We start from the raw sequence: 25,523 nt of genomic DNA on the forward strand, positions 1-25,523 counted from the left end.
GCTTTACGAGACTCCAGAGACGAGCGATGACAGCTACGTGCCCCCGAGCTCTCGCCGCGCTCGGAGCAGGGTTCCGGCGTCTGGCCGTCGCCGCCGCTGATCTGGATGGGGTTGGCGCCGGCCTCCTGTGGCCCACTGTTGATGATGGCGTCCGCCACGGAAGGGTGTAGATAGGATTCCCCTTAATATTAGTTTTTGTTTCCTGCGAAGAATCATGAATCACCCCGTGGGGGCATGTAAGGATCTGCAATGTCTTTTGTACTTATCTTCCTTGTTATGAAAACTTGGTGAGCGCATGTCCCGTTAAGGCTCGGCCCCCCTTTCTTTCCTGGCGATAGCTTGTTGCTCTACGCTGAGAGGTCCCTGTCCCCAGGCAGGCTACAGCCGTCGCTGGTATGCCAGGTCGCGTGCCGTGGTCAAGGCCAGGAGGTGTGCGGCCCGAGGTCCAGTAAGAGCCCCTGAGGCGCGATGCTCAGGAGGTCCCCCTTAGCGCTCAAGCAGCCATGGTAAGGCGAGAAAGGGAGTTAACGTGGCTGCAACGTGGTTGCGGCAAGGCATGAGGGACCATTAAGCCCAAACATTTAGCCGATCCGAGGGCGGGACTTATCTTGTTGACTTCATGGCGACTCCTGACGTTGCGCTAGGGTTGCGAGCCACCTCGTGCGGCATAGCTAGGCCGGCCCATACAAGTTTCCCTCCCCTCATGCTCTCCTTAGAGCTCTACGTCCTCAGGTCCCGGCCCTCGAGTGAGCTCAGCCGCTGCTGGTATGCCAGGTCGCGATGCCGTGGTCAAGGCCAAGGGGTGAGGGCTGGAGAGCCAGTAAGAGCTCCTGAGTCGCGATGCTCAGGAGCCCCCAATTTAACGCGCAAGTGAATTGCACGAGAGAAAAGGAGACTCGCGGTGCCGCCTGCTATCCTTCCCACGGGATCCCTGTGAACCGTCACAAGAATAAACACGGTTTGCCATTACAGCTGTCAGCCTGCCGCTGGTTGCTCTAGATGAGGTGAAGGCACTGAGGGCCTAGTGAGGTGACATGCACGGGGTGTGCCGCGAGCCAGAGCTCAACCGCTCAGGTTTGTCGACGTGACAGGGATGGACCCATGCACCAGCGCCGTGCCTGTGTGGGGGCCCCGGGGGAGGCGATGATCGAGCAGGTGATAGCAGTTGGCAGGTTAAGCATGGAGAGCAGATCAACTTGGATAAAATGCAGGAAGATACATGCCATCGGGTCCGGCCCGAGCGGTTGGGGATGATGCAGCCCGTGGGGCGCCCCCAGCATGGTAAGCTAAAGACATAAACAAAGGGATACATGCCACAGGGACAGACCCACGGAGCCTAGGAATAATGCAGCCCGAGGGGCGCTCCCAGCTAAACGAGCATGGAAGATGTCACCTGGTTCTGTAGACGAAGTAGAGTTGGTGCAGCTGAAGGCGTGCGTTGAAGAAATGACTCCTCATGAGCCACCGGAGCCCTGAGCCTCGGGAGGCTCTGGGGGCTCAGGAGGTTCCCTGGAGACCGTCTCCATCTCCTGCAGGATGGCATGGTACCTGGCCTCCTGAGCCGCCAGGACACACCGCAGGTTGCACTGATAGGCTGACACCACGCTCGGCAAGCCGAAGGGCATGCGAGCGTAGCTGTGTGGCGGGCCCTCGCAGCGGCCCACACGTGAAGGTCAGAAGCGCTCCTGAGATGCGGCCCTATTGAGCCCTGGGACGTCGATGCAGACACGCAGCCCAGCATCCTCGCCAGGATGGGGAGCTGCGCCTCGTGGACGGCGGTCGCCGCGCATGGCTCTTGCGTCTTGCAGTTCCTGGGTGGTCTTGGTGATGAACTCCTGAGTGGTGGGCACTCCTTGCCCCGCGCTATCCTGAGGAACATGTGCCGCGAAGCATGCTTCCAAGTGGTACCCAAGCGCCTCCCTCGTGAGGTTGGCAAGGTCTGAGGCCCTCCAGAAGGGAGCCCCCGAGCCCTGCCTAAGGAGGGCGCTGGGCGCGCCTTCCTATGCGATGGAGGGAGGCGCCCCTGGGACGGACGCTGGTCCTGATGAGGCTCCTGCCGCGACGCCATCCTCCCGAGGTCCTGCGCGGCGCGGCTTCTTCTTCTTGGGGATGGCCTCCGGAGGGCCTTCACTTCTGCTGTCGGGGTCATCGATTGCTGCAGCTTGGAAGGCGCACTCGAGGGAGCACTCTGCATCCCTCTCTTCACATGGGACCGTGATGATTCCTCCGCTTCCTGGCATCTTAAGGACGTTGTAGCCGTGATGGGTGACTGCCATGAACTTGGCCAGGGCTGGATACCCGAGGTGGCATTGTACGGCAGGCGGATGTGTGCGACGTCAAAGTCGATGAGCTTGGTGCGGTAGTTCTTGCGCTCCCCGAAGGTGACAGGCAGGCGGACCTGCCCTATCGGTGTGGTGGAACAGTCGCTCACTCCTGAGAAGGGCTTGGCGGGCTGGAGCTGTTCATATGGCACTTGGAGGTTGTCGAACGTGTCGACGGACAGGACGTTGAGCCCTGCGCCACCGTCAATGAGGGTCTTGGTAACCTGCACATTGCTGATGACTGGGGAACACAACATCGGGAGGGCACCGGCGGTGGCCGTGCACTTGAGCTGATCTGCCGAGTTGAAAGTGATGGCGCATTGGGACCACTTGAGCAGGCACGTGGCCTCGAGCTTGGGGAGCACCGCGTTCACCTCGCGAGCGAACTATTTGAAGATGCGCTGAGAGGCTGGGGCCTGGGCACCGCCCAAGATGCAGGCGATTGCGCGCGGCACCTGGAAGCCCCCAGCCCCCTCGTCCTGATGGTGATCGTCGCTCCTTCTTGGGGGCGGCAGCGGGGGAAGACCGGCGTTGCCTTGGGGGCGATCCTCGCGAGGTTGGTCCTGCCAGCGGTCCTCGCGAGGCCTGTCGCGCCATTCCTGGCGCGGGCCACAGTCGTCCCAGCGTCCGCCTCCACGTCCTCCTCCGCGACCGTAGCCCCGGTCGCTGCACTCGGGGCGTCGACCAAAGCATCCTTCTCGTATGGCTCTGAGCTCTTGACAGTCGCTGGTGTTGTGGGTGTTCAGGTAATCGGGCATGACGACCACAGATTAAATTTTGGGGCGACTGGCTCTATCGCATAGACGACCCTGAGCGCGCGCTTGCGCTCCCTCTTGGGGATGTGGGTAGCGCATATCATGTTCACCGTTTTGACCTGAGGGGGAAACTTCTTCTGTCCCCTTGTGTTCGGTGGCCGGGGCTCCTCGTCATCGTCCTTGCTTTGCGATCCCTTCTCCTTGTTTTCGGCATTTAACTTGCCGACCTGTTTAAAAACCCAACAATCCCTATTGGTATGGTTGGCTGGTTTTTCTGGGGTACCATGGATCTGGCATGGACGATCAAGTATGCGGTCCAAATTGGATGGTCCCGAGTTGTTTCTTTTATATGCCTTTTTCCGCTGACTAGACTTGGAGCCACTGAATCCGGCGTTGATTGTAGTGTCATCGGTGTTATCACCATTGCTTCGACGTTTGTGCCTGCTGCATCGGAGCTTGCCGTTGCTGTTTTTGACCTCGGAGGTGCCCGCTTCGCTTGTCGTGTTTTTGCTATGGGCCAGCCAACTATCCTCACCCGCACAAAAGCGGGTCATGAGTGCCGTGAGGGCTGCCATGGACTTCGGCTTTTCTTGGCCGAGGTGGCGGTCGAGCCATTCATCGCGGATGCGGTGTTTAATGGACGCTAGGGCTTCGGCATCCGGACAGTCGACGATCTGGTTCTTTTTAGTTAGGAACCTAGTCCAGAATTTCCTGGCTGACTCTCCGGGTTGTTGAACTATGTGGCTTAAGTCATCGGCATCTGGTGGCCGGACATATGTACCTTGGAAGTTGTCGCGGAAGGCGTCTTCCAAATCCTCCCAGCTGCCAATAGAGTTTTTAGGCAGACTGTTTAACCAGTGCTGAGCTGGCCCTTTGAGTTTTAACGGGAGGTATTTGATGGCGTGGAGCTCATCTCCACGGGCCATATGGATATGGAGAAGAAAATCTTCGATCCACACCGCGGGATCAGTTGTTCCATCGTATGATTCAATATTCACGGGTTTAAACCCTTTTGGGAATTCATGCTCCATTACTTCGTCAGTGAAGCAAAGAGGGTGTGCGGCGCCTCTATATCAGGCCACATCGCGACGTAGCTCCGATGGAGTCCGTCTGAGGTTTTTGGCCCGGGCGTGACTAGGCTTGTCACGTCCAAATAGATAGACGTCGTCGCGTGTCGGGGCACGTCCTCGCGATCCGTAGATCGATCTGGTATGTCCTGCTCTACTGCCCAGGTCCTGCCGACGGTCATATGTATAACCCCGAGCTGTTTTATCTCTGCTTTTACGGTGAGGTGGGGCGGGCTGGTGTTCGGCTTGAGTTGCCGCTTTGTCCCGACCACGTGGTTGTCGGTCAGCCGCATTGCGCGATGATGGTACGGGCTCCGGCGCCTCATCATCGAACTGAGGTAGCAATTTGCGCTTCGGGTAACTTTTGGATGGGCGCTTTAGGCCGTATTCTTCGGCTGCCAGGACATCAGTCCATCTATCGTTGAGCAGATCTTGATCAGCTTGAAGCTGCTGCTGCTTCTTTTTTAGGCTCCTTGCAGTGGCTATTAGCCAGCGCTTAAAGCGCTCTTGCTCGAGAGGTTCCTCAGGCATGATAAAATCCTCGTTGCTGAGGCTCACCTCATCCTCGGAGAGTGGAAGATAATTACTGTCCTCCGAGTCGTCGTGTATGGCCTGTTCATCAGGGATAACTTGCCCGTTTTCCCGTTCCTCCTATTCGGAAGTTATCTCAACGGGGTCTTCATTATCTTCGGCATCTTCCGAAGTATTGTTTTCTCCCGTGCCGGTATTGTTGTCTTTTCCACGACGGGACTTAGAGCGGCGCCGCTGACGTCGGCGCTTTGGCTGTGTCTCAGGAGGTTTATCCTCGACCGGATCTTCTTTGTCATCGTCGTTAGTTCTTTTAGGTGTATCCACCATGTACACGTCGTAATAAAGAGGTGGCCGTCCATCATCCGGTAAACGGCAGGTTTTGGCCCTGCTCCTCGTCGGCATTGTCGTCTATACCGTCGATGTCTTCGGAGCCGTAATCGAGCATGTCGGTTAAGTCTTCGACAGTGGCTATAAAGTGGGCGGTGGGTGGGAAACGACATTCTCCGTCATTAGCCTCCAGTTCGAACCGGATATAATTCGGCTGTGAGCCCTCCGCTAGGATAGTGCTTTTAACAAGTTTAACACGTCGCCCAAAGGCGAGTGCCGAAAAATGTCTGCGGAGCTGAATTCAATGATCGATGAATGATCGAGCTCGACGCCCGTGGACGCACATGGTTCAGAACCTGTAGCCGGAAACGAGTCCGAGGCTCCAGTGACACAGATTCCACTCGAGGTTGGGTCTGTGTGCGGCTCTGACGCCGCTGGGACTGCGGCATCCGTGGCGGGGTCGAACTTCCCGTCTTCGGATGGCGCAATCTGCTCCGGGTCTAGGGCCCGAGCAGTTACAGGTGCTATCTCCTGGGTATGGTCCGATGACAGATTTAAGTCATGTTCATCAAGGTGACGGGGAGCGACTGCCGAGGTCTCAAATCCGTCGAAGATCAAGTCTCCGCGGATATCCGCGACGTAGTTCAAGCTCCCGAATCTTACCTGACGGCCAGGGGCGTAGCTGTCGATCTGCTCCAGATGGCCAAGCGAGTTGGCCCGCAGGGCGAAGCCGCCGAACACGAAGATCTGTCTGGGGAGGAAGACTTCTCCTTGGACAGCATTCTTGTAGATGATTGAAGGGGCCATCAAACCTTTTGAGGACGGCACAGTGGAACTCTCAATGAAAGCACCAATGTCGGTGTCAAAACCGGCGGATCTCGGGTAGGGGGTCCTGAACTGTGCATCTAAGGTCGATGGTAACAGGAGACAAGGGACACAATGTTTACCCTGGTTCGGGCCCTATCTATGGAGGTAATACCCTACTTCCTGCTTGATTGATCTTGATGAATATGAGTATTACAAGAGTTGATCTACCACGAGATCGTAATGGCTAAAACCCTAGAAGTCTAGCTTGTATGACTACGATTATGATTGTTGTCTTCTACAGACCTAGCCCTCCGGTTTATATAAGCACCGGAGGGATCTAGGGTTACATAAAGCCGGTTACAGAGAAAGGAATCTTCATATTTGGTCGCCAAGCTTGCCTTCCACACCAAGGAGAGTCCCATCCGGACACGGGTAGAGTCTTCAGTCTTTGTATCTCCACAGCCCATCAGTCCGACCCATGGCTAACAGGCCGGACGCCCGAGAACCCCTTAGTCCAGGACTCCCTCAGGGGGAGAACCAACTCTTCCGGTGACCTCCACTAATCCGGAGACGCCAAACGCTCTGGTGGAGGCACTGCGACGTGATTCCATCGTGGAGGAACATCGCACCCTGATGGGTGTGGTGGTTGAGAAGGTTTAGTCGCCAAGAGCGGGCTGAACGAAGCCTTCACCAGCCTGCTAACAGGCTTCGAGGTATGCAACGTAATATTCTTAGACGCTTTTCATATGAAGAAAAATATGCCTGTATATAGATAGTAGCCCCTGAGACTGTGTTCGGTTTTGAAAAAAGCCGAACAGAGGATCACATAGTATTCGGAAGAGGTGACGGACTTTTCTATTTTTATAACAGGCTTCCCTGTTGGCAGCAACCGCCCAGGCAGCTGAAGTTTCCGAACTCAATTGGAAGCTAAAGCTAGCGGATGATGATATCGACCGCATTAACAAGCGGTTCGATGAAGCGCAAGGTATGTTTAAAAGAGCTCTTGTATGCCTGAAGTGATATGCAAATTCAGAGTTAAGCTCATGCGCTGCTATGAATATGATTGCAGGTAGCGCGGCCGAGGTCGAGACCCTCGAGAGCTCCCTTGCGCAAGCCAAGGAGCAAGCGAAGGCGAGCAAAGCGGCCGCTGACAAAGCGGCTGCGGATTTAAAAACCGAACAGTCGTCCGCCGCCAGTACAAGGAGAGGGTGGCCGAGGTGGAACAAGAGCTGAAGTACGCCACCGGAAACTATGAGGCCTTGGAGGAGAAGAATACGGCCCAAGCGGTCGATCTCGCGAAGGCCCTTCAGGAGGCCAAAGAAGCACGGACCGAGGCCCGGGGTGCTTGGGAGGAGATTCGGCAGGCCGAACAGATAGCAGCTGGTAAGCCCTTTCTCTTGCAGAGTATATTTAGGGGTCAGAGATATGCCTTGCTCACTCGCCTATGGAGTTCTCCAGATGCCTTTGCGGATCTTCCGAGGAGTGCCACTGATGCCGCACAATTCTTCAGAGCCCAGGAGGGGAGCTCAACGGAGAAGCTCTTCTGGTTGCAGTTATTGGCACGGGAACACCCGGTGCTGTTGAACAACCAGATGAAGCAACTTGCGGAGCTGCACAGGATGTCCGGCTTGGCCATGAAGGACGTCATAGTCTGGCTATGGCCAACCGAACCCATTCCTAGAAGCTACTTCGGTCTGGTGAAGCGACTCGTCGACGCGCTGCCCCGGGTTGAAGCTGTGAAGCGCTCGGCGTGCATAGAGGGTGCGCGGATGGCCTTTGCCCGTGTCAAGATGCACTGGGCGAAGATGAAGGCCACCGTCGTGGCGACCGAGGGCCTACCCGAAGGCAAGGACCACCGCAAGCCGGAGCGGTATTTTGATGACGTCCTGGAGGGTGCCCGTATAGTAGAGGGCCAATGCTCAAAGGATATCATCTTTGAGTGAATGTAATATATTTATCCAGACTTTGTGTTCTGAACCAGGGCCTGTAATATATGTATGCTTTTATCTAGAATTACTTTCCTCCTGTGCGGCCGTTTTTTGTTATTCTGAAAGTTTGCCAGTCGTCGGCTTCAGCCCCCACATAGATGCTACAGGGGTGTTTGGGATAACGCATGATCTCACTTGACCCAATGTCTTGGTCCGTAAAGGAGGTGTCTGTGTAGCGAACCAGGCAATCAGACTATGCGGCTTTATCACTTTCACTTAGCCATAGGAGTTTGACAGTGGGACTAAGTACTAGCCCCTGGTGCGTATGTTGTTATCCAAACTGGGATGCCTTAGGCGCATGCCTGGACGAAGCCTAGTCCTTCGTATAATACGAAAAAAAATCACAAGAGATTTATAGCAAGTCGCCGAATAGCTAACTAGCTCTTGCCTTATCATGACAGTCAGTTTTCGGCTTTCTCTACAGAGGTGTTTGACCAGGCGAACTAGAAACACAATCGCAGTAGTTCTCCCTTTACCACCCTATCCGAACAAGCGGAACATAAGGTAGTAGTCACAGGAGCCACGCAACCCAACTATTGACCAAAGACATGATTCGGAGCTGATGCATATAATGCAATGTTCGGGACGCTGAAGTATACTCTAGAAGTGTTCGGACTTTTTTTTGAAAATATATGTGGCCGAATAGAGACCCTGGCATTTTAAGCCGTTCCAAAGTGTATATGGCAATCTGACGCGAAGAGGGAATACAGATTATGAAATAAACCAATACTGTCATGAAATTGTCATGGCAGATGTCCTAGTGTGAGGACTTAGTCGTGAGGCCAACGCATCTATGTGGTAGTTTGAGAGGGGTTGATTGGAATCGAGAGACGCAACACAAGACAAGGGTTTAGACAGCTTCGGGCCGCGGGAAACATCATCCGGTAACAACCCTACATGATGTTTGTGGCTAGGTCTTATTATCATCACGAGGGAGTCACCGTATCTCCGGATCTCCTAGTTATGTCTAATCTTAACGATTATTCAACTTGTCCCTCTTGGGGCACCCTGCCCCTCCTTATATAAGTTAAAGGGGCGGGTTACATGTAGAGTCCACCTCGGATTAAGACTTAAACTATTCTGACTTCTCATCACGGGCTTCTCTCCATGGGCTTCTTAACGTCTTGGGCTTCTTAACGTTTTGGGCTTATTAACCCTAGGCGACTCTGTTACAATCTGACTTACCATCTGACTTAACATCTGGCGGCTTAAACATCTGGCATAACATCTGCCGGCTTAAACATCTGGCTTAACATCTACTGGCTTAAACATCTGGCTTAACATCTGCCGGCTTAAACATCTGGCTTAACATCTGCCGGCTTAACCATCTAGCTTAACATCTGCCGGCTTAAACATCTGGCTTAACATCTGCCGGCTTAAACATCTGCTGGGTCACCAATGAAACACCAAGTCCCAGTCGGGTCATATCTCCGGCCGGGTCATACCGCGGGGTATATCCCCGACAAATACCGAACAAGAGTTGGTAAAAAACTTTTTCCATTATAATCTGATTGATACGTCGAAATGTTCTCTTACAGATAATGCCATAAACATGAAGGCTATTTTACATGCCGAGAATTTGTAAACAAGGTAAAGCTGTATACAGGTCCTAAAAAAGAAAAGGTAGTCTTGAAGATCCCTTGGACACCCTACCGCATGTATGCGCTGCTTTCGCCTTGGTGCAAGATCCTTTGAGAGGAGCAATCGACAACCGTGTATATAAAAGGGGCCTGGGAAAGGGCCCTTGTACAACTGTGAAGTGATTAGGTTTTAAGGAACCTGTAATATGAGAAAAAAGGAAGGGGAAAAGGGTTAAGGTCCGAATAGGGTCGAGCCGCATTATGAACCTCGTCTGCAGTGTGCCTCCGTCGTCGCCCAAGGTATTTTGAGTGCGTAGTTATGCACATGCGGTACATATGCCGTGGTTAGACGGGGCGATTGACGGAAGTGGAACTGCTAGTCCTGCTCTGGATTCACCGAGCTGTCATTATGCAGAGTAGGTCAGATTCGTTTAACAGTGTCCGGGGGCTTGATGGCTGATGAGGTGTTCGGCTTGATGAGGCCGCTCTGCACTTCAGCCGCAAGGGCCGCGGTATGCTTCTCAGTACGGAGGGAGCGCTCCATGTTTCCATTGACTGTGTAACGCCACGCGGTCTCGGCATCTTGAGCTTTAAGTAAGCATAGTGTGGGACTGCAATGAAGCGGGCGAAGACGGTTCGTCCGAGCAGTGCGTGATAACCACTGTGGAAGGGGACGATGTCGAAGATCAAGTCTTCGCTTCGGAAGTTGTCAGGTGAACTGAAGACTACTTCCAATGTTAATGAACCCGTGCAGCGGGCTTCGACGCTGGGTATCACTCCTTTAAAGGTGGCGTTACTCGTCTTGATTCTTGATGGGTCAATACCCATTTTACGTACAGTGTCTTGATAAATCAAGTTAAGACTGATGCCACCATCCATAAGGACTCGAGTGAGATGGAATCCATCAATGATTGGATCCAGGACCAGATCTGCTGAACCTCCATGACGGATACTGGTCGGGTGGTCCCTGCGATCGAGGGTGATCGGACAAGCCGACCATGGGTTGAATTTAGGGGCGACATGCTCTACGGCGTAGACGTCCCTTAGTGTGCGCTTGCGCTCCCTCTTGGGGATATGCGTGACATATATCATATTCACTATTTTCACCTCAGGGGGGAATTTCTTTTGTCCCCCTGTGTTCGGTGGGCGGGGCTCATCGTCGTCCTCTCTTGGCGGCCCTTTCCCCTTATGTTCGGTATTTAACTTACCGGCTGTTTGAAGACCCAACAGTTTCTGTTGGAATGATTGGCAGGCTTGTCAGGGGTGCCATGAATCTGGCAAGGCCGATCGAGTATTTTGTCGAAATTAGATGGACCATATTTATTTCCTTTTAATGCCTTTTTCCGCTGACCGGATTTAGAGCCGTTGAATCCGGCGTTAACCGTTGTGTCTTCAGTTTCTTCATTGTTGTTTCGACACTTATGTTTGTTGCGTCGTGGCCTGCCATTGCCATCTCGTGCTCCGGAGGTGCCAGGGTCGCTGGTACTGTTGCTTCTACGAGCCAACCAGCTATCTTCTCCCGCGCAGAAGCGGGTCATGAGTGCGGTAAGAGCTGCCATAGACTTCGGCTTTTCCTAACCGAGGTGTCGGGCGAGCCACTCGTCACGGACGCTATGTTTAAAGGCCGCGAGGGCTTCGGCGTCCGGACAGTCGATGATTTGGTTCTTTTTAATTAAGAATCTAGTCCAGAGTTTGCGGGCTGACTCTCCGGGTTGCTGGACTATATGACTAAGGTCATCGGCATCTGGAGGCCGGACATAGGTACCTTGGAAATTGTCTCGAAAGGCATCCTCCAAATCTTCCCAGCTACCAATGGAGTTCTCTGGGAGGCTGTTTAACCAGTGTCGTGCTGGCCCTTTTAGCTTTAAGGGGAGGTATTTGATGGCGTGGAGATCGTCACCGCGAGCCATGTGAATATGGAGTAGAAAGTCTTCAATCCATACTTCGGGATCTGTCGTTCCATCATATGATTCAATGTTAACGGGTATAAACCCTTCTAGGAACAGGTGCTGCATTTTTTTGACTGTACACAGTAGGGCAAAACCCCACTGCAATTTTTATATTATAAAAACGGACAAAAAACAAAGAGTTCCACTATACAAAAGGCTTGAGATAAGCCAAAAGAACAAAAAAAAGAAAAAAGGAAAACAGGGAAAAAAACTAGCTATTACGATTACAACACAAGATTATCAAGCCAAGAACAGTAGGCAGCAGCAGTAAAGCATAAGGGATGTGCGGCGCCTCTGTATCGGGCAACGTCGCGACGGAGTTCGGATGACATCCGTGTTCGGTTTTCAGCCCAGGTGAGGTTGTGCTTATCGCGCCAGGCTTGGTGGCCGTCGTCTCGCATTGGAGCACGCCCCCTTGATCCATAGATTGATCTGGCCTGACCGGATCTATTGTCCAGGTCCTGGCGTAAGTCGTAGGTGTAGCCCGGAGCTGCTGCCTCTTTGCCTCGACGGCGAGGTGGTGCGGGCTGATGTTCGACATAAGTAGCCGCTTTGTCTCGTCCACGTGGTGGTTGGTCTGGTTCATCAACATGATTATATCTTGATGGTATTAGCTCAAGGGCCTCGTCGTCGAATTGTGGCAGTAGCCGACGCTTCGGATAACTCTCTGTTGGGCGCTCGAGGCCATATTCCTCGGCAGCCAGGACCTGGGTCCATCTGTCGTTGAGCGTATCCTGTTCGGCCTGAAGCGGTTGTTGTTTCTTTTTTAGGATCCTCGCAGTTGCGATGAGCTGTCACTTAAAGCGTTCTTGCTCGAGGGGTTCCTCTGGCATGATGAAGTCTTCGTTGCCGAGGCTGACCTCCTCCTCGAAGATTGGTAGATAGTTACTGTCCTCCGAATCCTCATTCCCGACCGGCTCATCGGGGTTAAGTTGTCCCTCCTCCCATTCATCCTGCTTGGACGCAGGCTCGACAGGGTCTTCGGGATCTTCGGCGTCGTCCGGAGTGTTCTTGTCTCCGGTGCTGATATTGCTTTCCTTTTCACGACGCGATTTTGAGCGGCGCCGCTGACGTCGATGTTTTGGTGCTGCCTCGACGGGCTTATCCTCGCCCGGATCCTTCCTGTTGTCGTCATCATCCTTTTTAGGTGTATCCACCATATACACATCATATGTGGAGGTGGCCATCCAACGCCAGGTAAAGGGCGGGTCTTGGCCTGGTTTGTCTCCGGCATCGTCGTCCATGCCGTCGATGTCTTCAGAGGATTAGTCGAGCATGTCGGTTAAGTCTTCGACAGTGGCTACCAAGTGGGTGGTGGGTGGGACGCAAAATTCCCTGCGCTCAGCCCCTAGTTCGGCTGGGCGTGGTTCAGAAGCGATACTTCCGTAATGGTGAGGGAGCGCATTAAGTCCAAGGCCTCACTTAGGAGCGGAGGCCGGACGGGGAACCGAGGACCTGTGGGGCTGGGCATGGCAGATTCTACCAGGCTATGCTCACTAGACGCAGACCTTGAGAGTTTGGAGTTGGCATCCAGAGGCGAGTTCGGCTCTCCGATGACAAGGAGAGTCCTGCTTGATTCCAGGCTCGCCGAAGACATAGTTGCCTCTGGGGGTTCGGCAAAGAGCTCCGTGGTCGGTGAGAGTCCGGTGGGTTTTGAACTCCCATCTTCGGATGAGGTGGTCTGCTCTGGATCTACGGCCAGGGCAGGAGTGATAGTTGGTCTTTGAGTGGTGCCTGATGATGGATCCGATGGGTTTCCTTCTTGGAGATGAGGAACAGTGGTCGAGGTCGTGAACCCTTCGAAGATCAAATCTCCTCGAATATGAGCGACGTAATTCAGGCTCCTGAATCTGATCTGATGACCAGGGGCGTAGCTGTCGATCTGTTCAAGGTGACCGATTGAATTGCCACGCAGAGGAAGCCGCCAAACACAAAAAGCTGACCGGGGAGGAAAGTTTCCCCGGAAACATTATCGTTGTTGATGATCGAACGAGCCATCGAACCTTCTGCTGACGACACAGTGGAACTCTCAATGAAAGCACCAATGTCGGTGTCAAAACCGGCCGATCTCAGGTAGGGGTTCCCGAACTGTGCGTCTGAGGATCGAAGGTAACAGGAGACAAAAGGGACACGATGTTTACTTAGGTTCGGGCCCTCTTAATGGAGGTAAAACCCTACTTCCTGCTTGATTGACTTTGATGAGCATAGGGGTTACAAGAGTTGATCTACCTCAAGATCGTAATGACTAAACCCTAGATGTCTAGCCTATGTGAATTCTGATAGCCTCTACGGACTAAACCCTCTTGTTTATATAGACACCGGAGGGGCCTAGGGTTGTACAGAGTCAGCTTGCAGAAGAAGGAAATTACATATCCGGACACCAATCTTGCCATCCACGCATAGGAGAATCCTATCCGGACATGGGGGAAGGCCCTCTACTTTATATCTTCATGGCCCATCAGTCCGGCCCATAGCACACAACCCGGACACCCGAGGACCCCTTAATCCAGGACTTCCTCAGAGCCCCCATCAAAATATTATATGCCAAAATTGTTGACGTTGGACAAGGAAGACAACGTAATCGTTTATGTTTGTTCATATTCACATAGAAGTTATATTTTCATAGATCCTTAAACATTTGGTGCTTGCCCCCCATCTTTGCTAGCCAAAAATTCCGCACCAAGTAGAGATACTACTTGTGCATCCAAAAACCCTTAAACCCAAATCTTATTTTCAGGAGTCCACCATACCTACCTAAGGATTGAGTGAGATCATTCAAATAAGTTGTCATCAGTGCAATAAGGCAATAAAAATTGCTTCTAAAAGTGTTAGATCATTTAGTGTAAGAGAAAATTGAGCGTTGTACGAACTTGTGATGGCAAAGAATAAAAGCGACAGACTGCATAATAAAGGTCGCTATCATAAGGGGCAATATAACGTGATGTTCTTTTGCACTAAGGGATTCAGCATACAAACAAAAAGTGCATGGCAACCTCTGCTTCCCTCTGTGAAGGGCCTACCTTTTAATTTTATGTATTTACTTTCATGCAAGAGTCAAAGTTTTTCTCTCTATTCCCTTTTATTTTTCTCTTTTGGTAAGCATCATGTGGTGAGGAAAGATCTAGGCACATATGTCCAGTTGAATATGGGTAGCATGAGTTATTATTGTTGACATCACCCTTGAGGTGAATACGTTGGGAGGCGAAACTATAAGCCCCTATCTTTCTATGTGTCCGGTTGAAACGTTTTTCTCATGTGTATGCGGTGAGTATTAGCAATCATAAGAATACTATATGATGGTTGAGTATGTGGAGCTCTTACTTAGACTCTGTTGAATAAGTTGAATTGCAATTGCTTGGTGACTGAGAACATAGGTTGTTGAGTTTCAAGAGAATTCGTTGTTTGAACCGTAAGATGTGAATTGGTTGCTACTTTAACATGAGAAGTTTTATAGGAAAGAATTGAAGTCATGATGCTAGGAAAAGCGATTGAAATTGTTATTGATCAAACTTGTGCACTTTGCTAGCATTCACACTTCATAAATTATTTCTTTTATCATTTACCTACTCGAGTACGAGTAGGAATTAAGCTTGGGGATGCTGATACGTCTCCAACGTGTCTATAATTTATGAAGTATTCATGATATTATATTATCATTCTTGGATGTTTCACAATCATTTTATAGCAACTTTATATCATTTTTTGGGACTAACTATCGACCCAGTGCCCAGTGTCAGTTGTTGTTTTCTACTTGTTTTTTACATCGCAGGAAATCAATATCAAATGGAGTCCAAACACCGCGAAACTTTTTGTGGATTTTTGATGGACCAGAAGACATCCAGTGGGCCGAAGAAGCACCTGGGGGTGCCCTGAGGAGGGCACAACCCACCAGGGTTGGCCTTGGGGCCCAGGCGCGCCCAGGTGGGTTGTTCCCACCTCGATGGCCTCCCGCACCCCCTCTTTACCCTATAAATTCCCAAATATTCCAAAAACCCTCGGGGTTAACCTAGATAAGAAGTTCCGCCACCGCGAGGCTCTGTATCCACGAGAAACCAATCTAGACCCCGTTCCGGCACCCTGTCAGAGGGGGGAATCATCACCGGTGGCCATTTTCATCATCCCAGCGGCCACCACGATGAGGAGGGAGTAGTCCACCCTCAGGGCTGAGGGTTTGTACCATTAGCTATGTGTTTAATCTCTCTTTCTCTCGTGTTCTTGAGATGTCACGATCTTGATGTATCACGAGCTTTGTTAATATAGTCGGATCATATGGTGTTTTCCCCTCTCTATATTGTTGTGATGAATTGAGTTTTCCCTTTGAGATTTCGTTTTATCAGATTGAATACTTTTTGGATTTGAGAGCACTTGATATACGTCTTGCGTATGAATACTCGTGGTGACAATGGGGTATCATATTGATTTACTTGATATGTGTTTTGGCACTCAACTCGCGGATTCCTGAGGTGACATTTTACGCATAGGGGTTGATGCACGTTCTTGTCTTTGTTTCTCTGGTAGAAATCTTGGGGCACTCTTTGAGGTTCTTTGCGTTGGATTGAGTATTATGAATCTGAACTTGCTTTGGTGTTATTTTAGTACGAACTCTTGGATAGATCGATCGGAAAGAATAGCTTTAAGGTGGTTTCGTACCCTACAAACAATTTATTCTTATGTTCTCCGCTAGATAGGAACTTTGGAGTGATTCTTCATCGCACGTTGAGGGACGATTATATGATCCAATTATATTAGCATTGTTGAGAGATTGCACTAGCGAAAGTACGGACCCTATGCCTCATTTTCAAGCATTGCATTACCATTTGTGCTATGTTTTATCAATTGCTACCTTGCTGTTTTTATTGATCTTATTACAAAAATCAATATCTACTATCCATATTACACGTGTATCACCATCTCTTCGCCGAACTTGTGCACCTATACAAATTACCATTGTATTTGGTGTGTTGGGGACACAAGAGACTTTTTATTATTTGGTTGCAGGGTTGTTTGAGAGAGACTATCTTCATCCTACGCCTCCCACAGATTAATAATACTTAGTTCATCCACTTGAGGGAAAATTTCTACTGTCCAACAAAACCCTGCATTTGGAGGCCCAACATGTGTCTACAAGAATAAAGTTGCATAGTAGACATCAACTACATAGCAAAAAACTAATTCTTCCAACATGGCATACAACAGTGTCTCGAACTCAAGCTCGATTCACATGACGTGATGAGATATGATGTGACCCGTGTGCATTGCATGGCATAAAGTGGGGAAGTGGGTGAGAATGAGCATGCACGTAGTTGCACTCTTTTATCATGCTACAGGGAGTAGTATATCTCCTAACCTTATATATCGGTGCTAATGTTTCTCAAGTAGTAGTACAAGACTAAACTTACACACTTGCCATGCAACTTAAATGGGCATTTGTCATTTCAGAATTTTGTTGTGCTGATGTATAAAAAGACTTAGTGGGCCGAGACCCATAATATCTAACAATGTACACATACTGGCTAACTAACTAACATGAGTAGTCCTTTACCACCGTAATAGGTATACCTCATGCAAAATACTTCATCAAAACCTATTTACATGGTACCTAATTTTAAATATATCGACACGAGAAACATTACGATGAAACAAATTGGTAATTTGGACCCTCGATATATTTAGTTTGGATTTTTAATATTGAAAAGGAATCTGCACGTACTCCGTACAAACAGCCCACGCATGCCGACCGTGGCAGAAATCCCACTAAATCAGCCTATGGCGCCATGCCGGGCTAAGAGCATCTCCAGCCGTTGCCCCCCCCCCCAGGGCGCCAAAAAAGAGCCGCCTGGGGGCGAGCCGGCACTAGATTGGCCCCTGGGGGCGATCTAGCTCCCAGCCACGCCCCCATGCGCAGCCCCCCAAGTCGCGGCAAATTCAAACTTCGTCATTCCCGCTTAGAAAAAAAGCCCAGTCAGGTGATCAGTTCGGCGATTGGATGAAAAGTTCGGCGATTGGATGAAAAGTTCGGCGTATAAAAAAGAAAGGAAGCTCGGGCAATGCATCAAACGGCGGGGTCGTCCTCCGGCGTCGGCGGAGTCGGCGTGCGCGGGCTTGGCGGAGTCGGTGTCGGAGCGGCTTCTGTGCTGGCCGGCGTCGGCGCGGCTTCTGTGCTGCTGGGCGTCGCGGAGGCATCATTGCTCGGGCTTGGCGGCGGCGTCGGCGTGGGCGCGGGAGTTGGCGGCGCCGTCAACGGCAGCTGGTTCAGGATGAGGCCGCGCTCCTCCAGGTACCACGCCTTGAGCTGCTCGTCGTTGCTCTAGAGCATGTCCGCCCCGCCCATCAGGAAAGCCAGGTCGGTGTTCCTCTTCTTCACGGTGACGTTGGTCCGAAGTAGGTCGAGCTTGACGGCGCTGTTCGTCATCAACGCCGACCACCGCACCTCGGTCTTCTCTTCGCGCAGGGCGGCCCGCCTGTGCGTCGGCGAGGCAATGCTCGATGGACTCTTGCACTCGCGCGGTAGCCGAGTCGGCGTGTTTCCCCTTCTTGGCCCCTTTGTTGCCTTCGGGGCGCCCATCGCCCGCGCCCGGCGTTGGCGCGTCTGGCTTGTAGGTCTCCTTGGCCTTGGCGAGGGTGCGTCGGATATCCGCCCACTTCTGGCACTTCTCGATCCGCTTGAAGACGTGGAGGTACTTGAAGTCTTGGTCGCTGCTATCCTGGCGAAACATGGCGAACATCCGCAGCAGCTGCACCGAGGAACAAACAGTTGGCGGGCGCGCACGGCGAAAAGAAGTTGGAGACCGGCGTGCCATACCTGATCGTCAATGTTACCGCCGCTCACCGGGCGAGCCGCGATCTCCTCGACGATCCCATGCCATTTGTTGCACGCGCCCTGGATGAGCCCCCAATGGTTCGCCATTGCCTTCGACCTACGCTGCATGTAGACGCCTTTGAAGTAGGGGTCGACGAGCTTGCGCTCGTCGAACTCAGCCTTGATGCGCTCCCAATACGTCTCGATGCTCTGGTTCATGCCGGTGATCGGGTCGAGGCAGACAACTTTCAACCCTTCGGCGAGACACTCCTGCTCCTTGGACACCCACTTGATGCGCGGCTCGCCGGTCCTGGCCGCCCCCTTCTTCTTCTTCCGTTTCCTCGCCGCCGCCGCTGCTGGCTCCTCCTCCTCCTCATCCGGCTCCTCCTCGCCGTAGTCGATCTCGCCGTCCATGTCGCCGTTGAGGTCCATCGTGTCGTCCTGGGTAGTGAACTCGGGGGACGCGGCGGCGGCGGCCGAACCTGCCGTGATGATGTCTTCCATGTCGGCTTCGGTCGTGTCGGTGTCGCCGAGATACGACGCGGAGGCTTGCGAGAAGGGCAAGGTGCCACGGCATAGAGGGGCGTCGGGGAGGAGGTGTAGGCCAGCGGCGAGTAGGTGTACGGAGGGTACTGCACGCCGGCGATGGTGGGCGAGGGCGTGCGCTGGGCCGGGTGACCATGGGGGAAGGTGATGTTGGGGTTGAACCCACCGTGCGCGTCCCCGTCGGCGTAGGCCGGCGACTGCGTGCAGCCCCAGGGTTGCGGCGACGACGAGAAGCCGGCCGGAGAACCAACGCTTTGCTGGCTCCAGGGCACGTACTGGCCGTGGGCGTCGGGTGGATTCATCATCCCCGCGCGAGCCGCCTCGGCTTGTTCGGCCGAGCGCTCCGCCTGATCCGCCGCCGCCACAGCCGCGAGCGCCGCGCTGTCCCGAGCCTTCTTGGCGTTGGCCCTGTTCTGACGGTCGGTGGTGACAGCCTCCCGGTGCTGAACTTTCGCCCTCAAGTCGGCGTTGGACATGGCCAGGGGCTTGGACGGTGGCGCCCTCGGCTTACTCTGCTTCGGCTGGGCGACGGCGGCGGTCACACCCGTTGCGGTACGGGGGACCACGTACTTCTTCGGCGGCATCGCGGCCGGCCGGGAGGGAAGGAGGAGGAGATTGGCGGGAGGAATGGAGAGAATGAGAGGGAAGCCGGGGGAAAAAGCGGAAAGAAACGGCGGGAAAGGCCCTCCTCTCGCCGACAGAGCGGCCCCACGCCCCTTTTCGCTTGTGCCGGCGCCCCCCAGCGCGTCGGGTTCAGCTCGGGTGCGCCGGCTGTTATTTCAGCCCAACCTGGCGAAAAACGGACTCCTGGGGGCGCGATTGGGCCGATTTTCGCCCGCCGGCACTAAAAAATCGCCTGGGGCTGTTGGGGGCGCGGCTGGAGATGCTCTAACCCATGTGGTACCATTTTACTAGTGATTATCTCTACCTAATAATAAAGCACGTAGGGTTTCTGCCCGTCCGTCGCACCGTTTTGCAAAAAAGCCCCTGCATTTTCATGAAATCAACCCGCAGTCCGGACTTAAGTCACACCGAACCGTTATTTTACAGTTTTTCAAAACCCCCCTGACTTTTTAGGTATTCCATCCACGGATCATATTTAAGTCAAATAAATGCTTTTCTAAACGATCCATATCTTTTAAACCGTAACTCCGATTTAAACATGTTATATATGAAATTTGATTAGAAAAATATGTAGAATATGAATATAAGATTATTTTAACCTGTTAAGTATTTATAAATATTATTTTGGAAGATATTTAAGTCAAACAAATGGTTTTCTAAATTATACGTATCTTTTAAACCGTAACTCCAATTTTAACATGTTATATATGACATTTGATTATAAAAATGTGTGAAATCTAAATATGATGTTAATTTTACCTGTTAAATATTTTTTAGATATTGTTTTGGAAGCAAACTTATAACTATAGCGCACGATCCATTTTTCTTTCGTACAGGCGGCGATCCAGGTTGCAAATAAACACCCATTATAGTCATATAGGGAAAAGAAAACATCGAGAACTACACATGCATACCTCTGAATACATCGCAGGGGGAAACAACAGATTTCTCATCGCGAGTGTGAGAGAGAGGGGGGGGAGAGGGAGGAGAGAGAGACGTCTTAGGATTAACCACATTCAAACACGTTTTGGTTTGTGTGAACACTAAGGCCATCGCCGGCGAGGGTGAAAAGAAGGATAAGCGGCAACACAAATATGATGCGTCGCTAAAATAAAGGAGATGGACCTATTATGGTCTTGAGTGATGGTTGTTCGGTTAAGAGTGTGTGTTGTGTTTTTTCTCCCGTTGCAACGCACGGGCTCTTTTGCTAGTGATTAATAACTACAATTGTTGTGGTGTTATTAGATGATGACATACTAAGGTGGACTCATAGGCCTCTCTTGTCATGATTTAGTGAACATGATACACTATAGGTAGAAGTCAGTAGTGCATCGTTTGCAACACTTTAACATCATCAGTAACTCATGGAATTTGACGGGCTTCTTCTCATTTGAGATGGTGGAGTGCAACCTGTATCATCTCCTTGATTGTCTGAGCACCATCCATCCCTTCTGTCTGAAAAATAGAACTAAGTTTTATCAATAAAATTAAGGAAAAAAATATGTAGCAATGTGTGCATATGTGTCTTTTGATGCTACCACACCTTTCAACGGCATTTTTCACTTCTAGAAAAGGCACATGCATGCATACAGGAATCTTTCATCTAAAGTTGATGTCATCACATTAATTGCATTGAACTTTTATAATGATTTATCTCAGAAATCGCTAATCCGATTAGCGATCCTTCTACACCGCTGGGTTTGTCTCCACAAGGCTTCGAAACAAGATCTGATGTTGACATTCTTCAATGATTTTTTTTCATTGCCATCAGTTGTGAGATTATGTCACCCTAGTTGCCATCTTTAACCGTGAACAATTTCCATGATGATTGTATATAGTTACCGAGCAATACTTTCATACGTTTTTGGACACTGCAATGTTATGCATAGCTAAAGAATGAGTATTCAACGATTAACAATAAGTAGGAAGAGGCACCAACTAACATAAGCATCATGAAGCAAGCTTTTAGCAGTGTATATCGACTTCCAGAAATCTAAAAACTAAGTTAATTTCAATTTGACAACAAGGTAGCTAATAAAGATAACTAAGTGACACTAATATGGCATGTACCGGCAAAAAAATTGTCGAAACATGTTGGTATGGGATCTAGTTTCGAAGATTTCGTCACCAGAATGCTAGTGAAAGCAAATCATTAATCGGGTCAATGATTTAAGAGGTAAAGATTTTTTTAATTCAATTTAGGGAAATGGTTTATTGATATCATGCTTTTGTATGCATGCATGCATGAGAGATAGGAGGAATGTCACACTGCAAGCCCAATATGCGGCGTTACTACCTAGTGCGCTCGTACACTGGGATTATACTCTTTTTTTGCGGGATATAGTTCTACTCTTACTCACCAAAAGCTATTGATCCGACAAAGACGCCTAGAACTGAAGCGAACACCCGCATCCCCCGTGTCGCCTCCTGCGACATGGGGGAAACACTCATCGCAGCCACCACTAGGGTGCTCCTTTCTCTTCCCAACACATCGCCGCCACTAGAGGGCTCACATGCGAAGCGCCAGACGACTCGAGGAAGTTGGCGACGGGGCGCGTCGTCCCTATGGCTTTTGTTGTGTGGATGCAACAGCTTCCAGGTGGTGCTGGGCGGGCAGCTCCTGTATAGAAGCCTCGTTTTATGGCGGTGACAGCAGTCCCAGTGCACGTGTCGGCTTCCCTATTTGGCAATGCGGCCTTGGTTCTTGTCGACCTGGATCGGAAGGCAACGTCGATCTAGCGGCTATCCGCTCCTGATCTAGTGGCGGCTACGCTCCACGCGGGCGATATTGATGTGCCTTTCATGCTACGGCTCCAGCCATATCGGCCCCTAGGATGACAAGCCTGTGAAGGGCTCTCTCCAGTGAGGTGGTAGTCGACGGTGTTGTGCTTCGCCATTGTAGTTGGTCCTTATGGTAACCACACCGGCGTGCAACGGTGGACTCATGACGGAATGTGGTGCCCACCGAAAGGTCTTTGTGAGGGTTCCTCTCTCCAGACTCGGTGGTTGGCTTTGGCGGGAAGATGCAAACTATGGGCGATACCTTGGCGTAGCGGCAATGGTCCACATCGCATGCAGCTGCCGGGATCACGAAAAAGTGATGGCTACAACACATACGTGACGTTGGCTTGAGTTCTGAGGTGCAAACCTAGGCCTGACCCGTCTTGGTTATACTCCGATATTTTTGTGTCCTTACCTTGCTAAAGGCGTTGCTCGAAAATGATTATACTGGTTCTTTAGGGTGAAAATGTATATTCTAGACTTGGGTGGTTGGGTCTGGTGACGGCGGCGTATGAGCGCCGATCCCTTTCTGAAGGCACTGTTGTTGAAGAACCTTGTCATTCGTGTGGTGTCATGAAATGGTTGTTGCGGCTATGGTCATTGATGTAGTTTATCGATAGTGAATCGTATCGCTTTGAGTTTTTATTTTTTCCTCGCCTACGCATAATGTTGGTCTTATATGACTTTACTATTTGCTGATGTATTTATGTGTGCGTGCATGGGCGTTGGTTGTGTACATCCTAATCATGCAAAGATCGGATGTGTGTTCTTTGTGTTTGTATCATCCTGATGCTCCATTTTAAGAAAATAAATTTCACCCTTTATCAGAAAAACAATTGATCATCAAGGTGGCACAAACATACAAAGAAGACACACCGGGCGCGCAGTGGTTTTGGAGCTGACCATTGTTGGTTTGATAACAGCGCTGGCAGAAGAGCAAGTAAATAAGGTGACATAAGCATGCTGTAAGGAATATAATATAATATAATATCTTACGTACTAAGTTGGAGGAGAGAGAAGAGAAACAGGCTCTTGGTTAGTAGCCAGCTGCAACACGAGACCCAAGACACTTTGTGAGGTGTAATGTGGGCCAACTATTAATAAAACAGTACACATTTTCAAGCTTACTAGTAGTATTGTACATGCCATCTATGAGTTTGACTCTAGATGACATGATAACTCTTTATAACCGATCGTTGGCTGTATTATTAACCATGCTCGAAGGAATGCATAGATGTGAAAGTTTGACTATGATGGAGATGGTGCATACGGGAATAATTGTTACAGAGGGTCTTCGTCGTTCGACGGCGGCGAATAATAGCGACAGAATCACCGTGGCAACCAGGCTTACATTCGCGACGATGAGCAATACATACCAAGGTTCGAGGAGTAGTATGCACATGCCTTGCAGTTTGAGACTCATGTTTTTTGAGACAGTGTGTCAACTCGAGCCGCCACGCATTGAAAACGCAAGGACAGAGATACATACCAAGGTTCGAGGAGTAGTGTTTTTCTCTATGTCGGAGGATCAAGTGGTGGTGCAGCTTCAGAGGATTATTGCGGAGGATTTTCATTGGTCATATTTTATGAGGTAGGACTACATGATAGGACGTCGCCCCTTTTACTTTCCTTACGGGGAGTACTTCTTTCATTTCATAATTTAGTGTGTCTGTGTTTTAAGATTTAAGTTTGATTATAAATTTAATCAATGTGGGCGACTACGGCGGGAGCAAAAATTATATCATTGAATTCTTATTCGAAAGAAGTTTTCAGTGATTTAAATTTTGCTCCGCCGTAGTTTTCCATGTTGATTTAATTTATTATCGAACTTAAATCTCGAAAAGCACAGATGCACTACATCATGAAGTTCGTAATAATCTACCGAGTTGATGGAGGAAAGAAACCCAGCGTATGCTTTTTATGAACGAGCCATGTCACATATGATGTCATTTTTGTGACGTCATCAAAGGTGATGTCATCAAAGAAATTCGGGAGCAACCGAGCAAAAGGGACGGAAGCAAATCCTTTTCGTTGGAGAAATCAGGATAGAGCGAGAGGAGCAATTGATTGGGTGGGAAAGACAGCGAATCGATGGATGGTTACCTCGACGAACATGGTGTGGACCATGCCGCCGGCCACGGTGGTGACGCTTGCCGTGATGACCTTGAGACAGAGCGACTGCAGCGCCCCGCACACCTTGGCCATGGCGTCCCGCGCCTTGCCGTGCCTCAGGCTCACCACCGACAGCTTCTCCGCTACATTCGTCACCTCCAGCTGCACAAACCGTAACCGCAGAGTCATTCCATCGATTGCACTACGTCTTTGCAATTGCAATTGCATGGTGTCGTTTCATATGTTGCCCCGAGCCCGAAGGTTGATATTTACCTCGAGGATTTCGACCGGATACGTGGCAGGGGAAGTGATGGCGTCGTTGATGGAGGAGGCGGAGCTAGTCCTCCTCATCTTCTTCTGCCGTGGCAAGCCCACGCCGTCTTCCTCTGCCTGGCTCCCGACGGAGGCGACGTCTTCCGCCTTGACCGCGGCGGTGCAGTTGTCTGGTTCGAGGTCGGATATCTCGGCTAGAAGCTGCCGCTCCTGCTCCTGCAGCGCCTCGATGTACGCGATAGCGTCCTGGATGATGGACGCCTTGTCCATCTAACGCCGCACAAACCCAATCAAATTAACTGTATAAACATATATAAGTCCTCTTCTTGTAGTGATCTGTAAATTGATGAAGCGCAGGCGGGCACGGGCGCGCTCACCTTGGTGATGTTTGGAACGACGCCGCGGAGGTTGTAAAGCTTCTCGTTGAGCCTCCTGCGACGGTCCCTCTCCATGATTATGTTCTTGCTCGCGCGGGTTGCCCTCGTCATGGCCGACGACCACGAGCTGGCGCCGTCCGGCGAGCTCGAGTCGTCGTAGCACGAGTACAGACCGGACAGCGAGTCCTCAGCCGGCAAGTACATACTAGAACAATCAACAAGGGTAATCCAACGGTTAGTAGGCACCAAAGGAAGGAACAATCACCGGCGATGGATTGCTCCATGAACAAGCAGAGCGGCGCACTTGACTGTGCAGGCTCACCTGTCGACGACGCCGAGCTCCAGCACCTGGGCCTCGAAGAAGTTAGGCGTCTCCCAAGAGAAATCGAAGCTCATGTCCATGTCGGCCTCCATTGCAACGAGACAACGAGTCGATCTGCCCGCACAGATGGTTGTTGGCCTCTCTCTCTCTCTCGCTCTCCCTCCCCCCGTGCTGTATTCGCGCTTGTTTTTAGCGAGGGGTTTTGTTCTGCCAGGGGTACTTGATGCTTCACTTGCTACTCGCTAGTCAGCACCCAGAGGCTTTATACAGAAGCATGGAATAGTAGCAGGATGCGATGAGGATGTGACTGCGTGTGGATAGCGTGAATTCGTTAGCACAAGTGGCAGCGTAGGGACGATGGTAG

The 25,523-nt window shown here is 51.0% G+C and overlaps 1 protein-coding gene across 1 annotated transcript; it reads right to left on the minus strand.

Annotated features, from left to right (window-relative positions):
* Window positions 1-20,473: 20,473 nt before the first annotated feature.
* LOC123049298 (transcription factor BHLH6) lies at window positions 20,474-25,380 on the minus strand. The gene is made up of 5 exons (XM_044472237.1): window positions 25,160-25,380; window positions 24,838-25,042; window positions 24,461-24,730; window positions 24,179-24,349; window positions 20,474-20,749 (listed from the first exon to the last, which is right to left on the minus strand). The coding sequence occupies exons 1-5, from the start codon at window positions 25,249-25,251 to the stop codon at window positions 20,681-20,683; spliced, it is 807 nt and encodes a 268-aa protein (XP_044328172.1). The 5' UTR covers window positions 25,252-25,380; the 3' UTR covers window positions 20,474-20,680.
* Window positions 25,381-25,523: the final 143 nt, after the last annotated feature.

This window comes from Triticum aestivum, chromosome 2D (genome assembly GCF_018294505.1).
Source record: "Triticum aestivum cultivar Chinese Spring chromosome 2D, IWGSC CS RefSeq v2.1, whole genome shotgun sequence".
NCBI lineage: Eukaryota > Viridiplantae > Streptophyta > Magnoliopsida > Poales > Poaceae > Triticum > Triticum aestivum.

Coding starts and splice junctions, on each gene's coding strand:
- LOC123049298 (XM_044472237.1), bottom strand. CDS start 25,251: ATGGAGGCCGACATGGACATGAGCTTCGATTTCTCTTGGGAGACGCCT. Junction 24,731..24,837: donor TCGTTCCAAACATCACCAAG/GTGAGCGCGCCC, acceptor GTGCGGCGTTAG/ATGGACAAGGCGTCCATCAT. Junction 20,750..24,178: donor TCCACACCATGTTCGTCGAG/GTAACCATCCAT, acceptor TCTATTTTTCAG/ACAGAAGGGATGGATGGTGC.